Consider the following 6,013-nt stretch of genomic DNA (forward strand, 5'->3'; position numbering starts at 1 on the left):
TACTAATATATTTTTATTTATTGTACGGTCATTTAAATAAAAATAATTTAATTAAATATTTATTGGTAAGAAATATACTTAATATGAAATTCACATTACAAATGTAAAATGAATTTTTTTTAATAAAAAAAAAACAAAATAACATTTTTTATGAAATAGAGAGAGTATTAAAAAATCGCAAAGTCACAACAAATATGTTTATTCCATTTCGAGTTTGGTTGTAACCACCAGCTGTATTTTGTCTTAATATTAGACGAGTTGACATTGAAAAAGTTAGTTGACTTTTAGAGTGAAGACTACTTCCTTTTATTAGAACATGTTTATTGCAGATTCTTAGATTGAGGTTCTTAGCGTAATATAAGATATGATTTCTTAGCTTTTAACTAAAAAAACTAAGAAACGTCTCTTAAATAAGAGATATAAAAAACGTCTGTTAATTACTTTTTTTAGTTAAAAACTAAGATATTGTATCTTATATTACGTTAAGAACCCCAACCTAAGAGACCTGCAATAAACATGTTCTTACACTTCTTGTATTAGACTTGGAAAGTTCGGACATGGCGAACAGAGTAGTAGGTTACGATATGTTATTTATGGACTAAGAGCACCTCCATCAATTAGAACCTTAAATGGACTCTTAAGATAAAATTAATAGTTAATCAGATGATTTGAACATTTAAGAACCTTAGTTAGTGCAATTAGTTTTTTCCTCCTCTAAAACTAGAATGATTTAAAATAAAAGCATCCAACCATCCACCAAAACAACACATAATGTGACGCCAACACAAAGAATATGTAAATGAACTAATCCGGAAGTGAACATCAAACCATCCACCAAAACCACATAGCCTTGTGTTCTGTCCATTGATGACTGACGTTACATTACATCTGACTTCCTAGATCTCACTTAAGGTAGCTGTCAAACAATCCATATCTTTGACAATTGTAGGTGTGCCTATCACTTGAAGTGGATTCAAGTCATTCCACATTCCCGTCTGCCCCCCCCCCCACAACAAAAAAAAAAAAGAGTTTTCATTCAAATTACAGAGAAAAAATGTTGAGTTTACTAATTGTTCATCAGACACCTAGGGACCTTATATCAAGTCTTTAAAACCAAAACATTGCAGCAAAAAGAGTTACAAAAGTGACCTACATGTATATAATACTTTTCTTGCTCTTCAGCAAAAGGCTTTTGTTAAAACGCTCAGATCAACGCCGTAGTAGGTTTTGATCTCATCTGAAAAGTTATCCCAATGAACCATTGCCCCATCCAAGTCATTCTTCTTCCGATCTGCCATGTTGGATTTGATAGGTGCAAACCACATGCGAGCATGACTAGGATACCTATTGGTAACAACATTAATAGTTCACAACAACAACAAAACCAAAATATGATGCATATTTAAATTAACAGAAATCAACTTACATGACACCGGTGGGCTTCAACCAACGGTCACGAGCACAAATCACAGAATCAAACATGGACTCACGCAGAAGAAAGTATCCCATCCACTCCGAGATAATCACATCAACTGCTCATTAAATTGAATACATATAACAACATATCAGATTCATGTAATGTCTAATACTCAAAACCAAATTGAAAACAATACCTTTCTCAGGCAAAGAGATATCTTCGACAGAACCTTGAATGACTTCAACAACATGTTCACGATTGTTAGCTTTGACAAGAGCACAAGCGTGACGACGAGATTCGAGACGAGAGAGACGACGAGATTCAAGAGAGACTACGAGAATCGACACGAGAGAGAAGACGGAGATGTCGAGAATGAAACCGAAAGTCCTTCGGCTTTCTCACGACGAAGGAGAGAGAGAGCGATGGATATGCGGTCGAATCACAAACTGCCACGTTAGGGCTTCTTAGCTTCTCTAGAAAGCCCAATTTAAGCAGCGATTCTTCAGTATTTTAGGTTTTTTTATTTATTTTTATTCAACTTTTGTTAGGAACCTATTGTTAGACACTCCTGATGGACTTGCTCTAAGGCCCTCAAACACATCGGAAAGAAGATAAAAACTTCACCATTCTGAAAATAATTATATTTAAAAAACTTGAACTCGAGTTCATGGTCTTTGGTTAGATGATTTGCGTCTGGTGGCAAGACTGGAAACTGATTGTGGAATTAAAGAAGATTGTCGATGTGAGTTAGGCTAGGAATTAACTAGAACTTGAGTTCTTGGAGTGTATATAACGTGTGGAGGCCGCAACTCAGCTATTCACCTCAGTGGCTTCACCTCGACTAAGACCACCTTCAGAATCATCGACAGATCATCGACAGGGACATGTAACACCATCTCGGCTACGAGGGATAGAAGAAATTTTAACTTTCTTATGTCATTATGGATTAGATAACTTCTTCATTTAATTCAATTCCCTGTGTACGTATTCCTTGATTTCTATTTCTTTTTTTGCCAAAGAAACACCTAATTAGGCTTTTGCAATCCTCAACATTTCATTTTAATGATATTCACAATTTAGTGAAAAAAAGCTAGTAATTAATGGTATTAGAGTAGAGTTAACACTTACTCTATTGTTGATTGCATAGTTGATCGGTAAAAAGTATATTTTTGGGTTTGAATGGTTTGGACATTTTCATACGAATAATCAGAAATACAAAATAACTCGGCGATAAGAAAAACTAAAAAAAGTTGTCTAAACAAGATCTCTTTATTGCACCGTAGCCTATTGGTTAAGGTTTAAAGGCTTCTACACCCAGGTCTAGAGTTCAAATCCCAGACTATGCAATTTATTGCAGATTACAGGAAATTCAGGTTTCAAGTCCCTAAGAGAGCGGTTTATTAAACAATTATGCAGACTACAAAGGAAAGACTTGCAAGGGATCTTCAACATGGTGCAAGTAAATCTGGCCAGACGTGGATTTTCATAGGATGGCTCAGGTGATGCAGTTAGGCGTAGATCTTCATAAGGCAGGTAGTATTGTCGGTTGTCGAATCGTCTATGTAATATTTCTTATATTATAATTGTAAGATCATAATAAATCAGTGTTAAAAAAAAAACAAGATCTCTTTAATAAGATTTGAGGTAGTGATCTACGGTGACGATTTCGAAATGTGGATGATCATCTTTGTGAAAGCGTGTATATGAACGAGTTAGCATATCCTTAATGAATTGTATCATCTTTATAAAAGTATGATTTGATAGAGTATGTTATGTTTTCTTACGTGGGCGGAACACGATTTTAGGTCTAACATTTCTTTGGGCTCTATGCTAGGTCCAGTGCCAGACCCATCTCCAACACCTATAAAAATTTTGAAACTTTTTAATATTGTTGACCATGCGATCTTTGCGACCAGAAAATGCCATGTTGGCGTCGCATACTAGATGTTGCAATTTGAGGAAAGTATATTAAGTGCAAGTTCAACTGAAGCTAAAGATCAATGAGATCAAATCAGGACGACAGAGTTATCAACTTTGTTTGCTTATTTTGACCAAAAAAGAACATATATGAAAACCTCTCAATGCTCTCATCATATTCATATATGGGTCTCGTTTCATCCACATCACCGACCACCGTTCCATACCATATTTATCCACAAAACACATACAAGTGTATAACAAATAATGTCACACAAATATCGAAATATACAAATCCAAAACATTCAAACAAAGTAACCCCACACCCATTCAGAATCACACAGAGAAAAAAAAAAGGACAAAACAATCATTTGCTTCTCAAATTGAAGAGAGAAAAAAAAACAAAAGTTTTGATTGAATCCAAGAATCACCCAAACAAAACACAAGTCCAGTGTTAGTTTTGAAATTAAAAAAAAAACTGTGTCTTGTCTTATAGCCTGATCAGTTTCTTGGAGTGAGTATCCAAGGAGCTTCGACAATCTGTAAACACAAACTATGTAGTAGAGATGATTTAACTCTCACCAATCTCCTCGTTTCGTTTCCTCTCTCTCTAACTTTCTCCACGTAACTCTCCACTTTACCATTCGCTCTCTCGACCAACACTTCTAACAACGACCTAACCGTCTCAAACGCCACCCTCCCGGTTAAATCCACCACGTATTCCCGGTTACTCGGTACAGCCAACGAAACCCGATCGAACCACGCCGGTTTTGATCCGACGGTCAACGTTTGAAATAACGATCGGTCTGCTGACTCTCTCACGAACGTTTCAACCGCACCGTTACAGACCGTTAGTAACGTTTGCTTAACCTTGTGTTCGTGTTTCGGATTGGTTAAACCGGCGAAGAGATCGTTAAAGACGTTGACTTCCGTCGTCTTATCGAGATAAACCGAAACCGCGGTGCTCACGAAACGCTGAACGCAATCGCCGATTAGATTTCTCCCGTCGTCGGAGCAAACCGCGTCGAGCAATTTCGAATCAGAGAATTCGCGGGAGGAAAAGAGCGCGACGACTAAAAGTTTCTAGCGAAGCTACCAACGACCGCAGACGCGAAACCGGACCCTGATTTCGTGAACAGCTTATCGATAACCCGGTCCGTGAAACCCGAACCGGAATCTGACCGGTATCCTCTGAGTAAGCCAACGGTTACGGTTTGTGTGAATCTGGTCAAAGAAGAATTGAGCTCATCCGATTTGGCGAGTTTGGAAATCTGTTTCAAGCTGTTTGGGATTTGATTCGAATCGGAGCCGAGAAACGCCGTTAGATCCTTTGGGATTATGTTAACCGCTTCGGCGGAATGTGTTGCTGCTTCGACGAGGTTAAGGAGCTTAGAGATTTGTTTCCTTTTCTGGGAAATGGAAGGAGAATGATAAACTCTGAAAGCGCCATAACCACTTAGTGCAAGTAGAATCCACTTCTTGTTTCTTAGACCAAAATCAAAACCCTTTTTGCCTAATGCTAAATCCATATAACCACAGAACCAATCTTTATTGTTAAAACAGAGCAAAAGTATAAAAGGAAGTGAGAAATCAAGATTCTTGGAGGAATGTGAAAAAAAAGTTCTTTGAATTGGATAAGAATTCAAATCATGACGTCAAGCCAATAACAGAATTGTATGTAACAAGAGAGATGAGAGAGAGAGATTGTATTATAAATGTGCTGCAGATAACTGATCTATCAAGTAGATATGATGTAGGCAAAGGTGTGTGTATACATGCGTGTAATACAAGAAGAAATCGATTGGGGTCTTTTTATTGGAGGTTTCGGGCATGGGTTGTTAGATGATGATGATAAAGTCAGTTATGGAGTTTTTAAAGTTCAACACCTACTTCAGAAGAGTAATAATACCAGGTCATTTAAAACCCTTATCAGTAACGTGAATGGTCATGCCTCAGTCAACCGTGTGTACAAATTTGTTTTATGACAAATGATATGCGATACGCTGCACACATCATAGAAGGTGACAAAATCATCTTAAACTTCTATTTTTCTTTGAAAGTAAAAAAAAAACATAACATTGTGGAATTAAATTCAGAGGAGAAATGTAAATGATCTAAACAACTGTTTTTTTTTGTTGTTCACCCCAGATTTTTTTTTTTATCAAAAATCCCTGAACTGAAAACTTTAAAAGCTATTTATATTGTCTTTTCAAATTTGAGAACCAAGAGGAATGTTCTATTAGATTTTGCCTAAGACCGATCATGTTTACATAATCAGGCACTTTCCTAGAAGACATTGTGCAAAAGCTATCATCCACAATGTTCTTCATCAAGATTAAAGCTCATCAGTTTACCATTTCTTTAAACAGAAAGCAAAAGTTTAGTTCTTTGGTCTGAAGATTCAGGGATCATATCTTGTTAGTTGTAACTCACAGGCACATCGTCGTCATCTTGTTCAAGATCACAGAACGATATACAGCTTCATTTCCTGCATCCTTCAACCAATCATCAGCAGACTTGAAGTTAAAAATAAGTCTAGGTGAAGAACCAGTGCACGGGCTTGTCATGTCATGGCGCGCTGGTGCTGGTCTTTCTTTGATCAGAGTCTTGTCAACAACTTGTTTGCACTTGCTCTCGATTGGGTGCTTCACCGTCTGAAACTCCGATGTTTCACTAGAC

At 36.9% G+C, this 6,013-nt stretch overlaps 1 protein-coding gene and 1 pseudogene across 1 annotated transcript; both read right to left on the bottom strand.

Moving 5' to 3' along the window:
* Positions 1 to 164: 164 nt before the first annotated feature.
* LOC103840976 (protein arginine N-methyltransferase PRMT10) lies at positions 165 to 2,086 on the bottom strand. The gene is given in 6 exon segments (XM_018654120.2): positions 165 to 995; positions 1,154 to 1,192; positions 1,194 to 1,344; positions 1,427 to 1,532; positions 1,614 to 1,814; positions 2,071 to 2,086. Coding segments are annotated over 6 exon segments (810 nt in total). The 3' UTR covers positions 165 to 698.
* Positions 2,087 to 3,547: 1,461 nt separating this feature from the next.
* Positions 3,548 to 5,323, bottom strand: LOC103840902 (annotated as a pseudogene).
* Positions 5,324 to 6,013: the final 690 nt, after the last annotated feature.

This window comes from Brassica rapa, chromosome A09, assembly GCF_000309985.2.
Source record: "Brassica rapa cultivar Chiifu-401-42 chromosome A09, CAAS_Brap_v3.01, whole genome shotgun sequence".
Taxonomy (NCBI): Eukaryota; Viridiplantae; Streptophyta; class Magnoliopsida; order Brassicales; family Brassicaceae; genus Brassica; species Brassica rapa.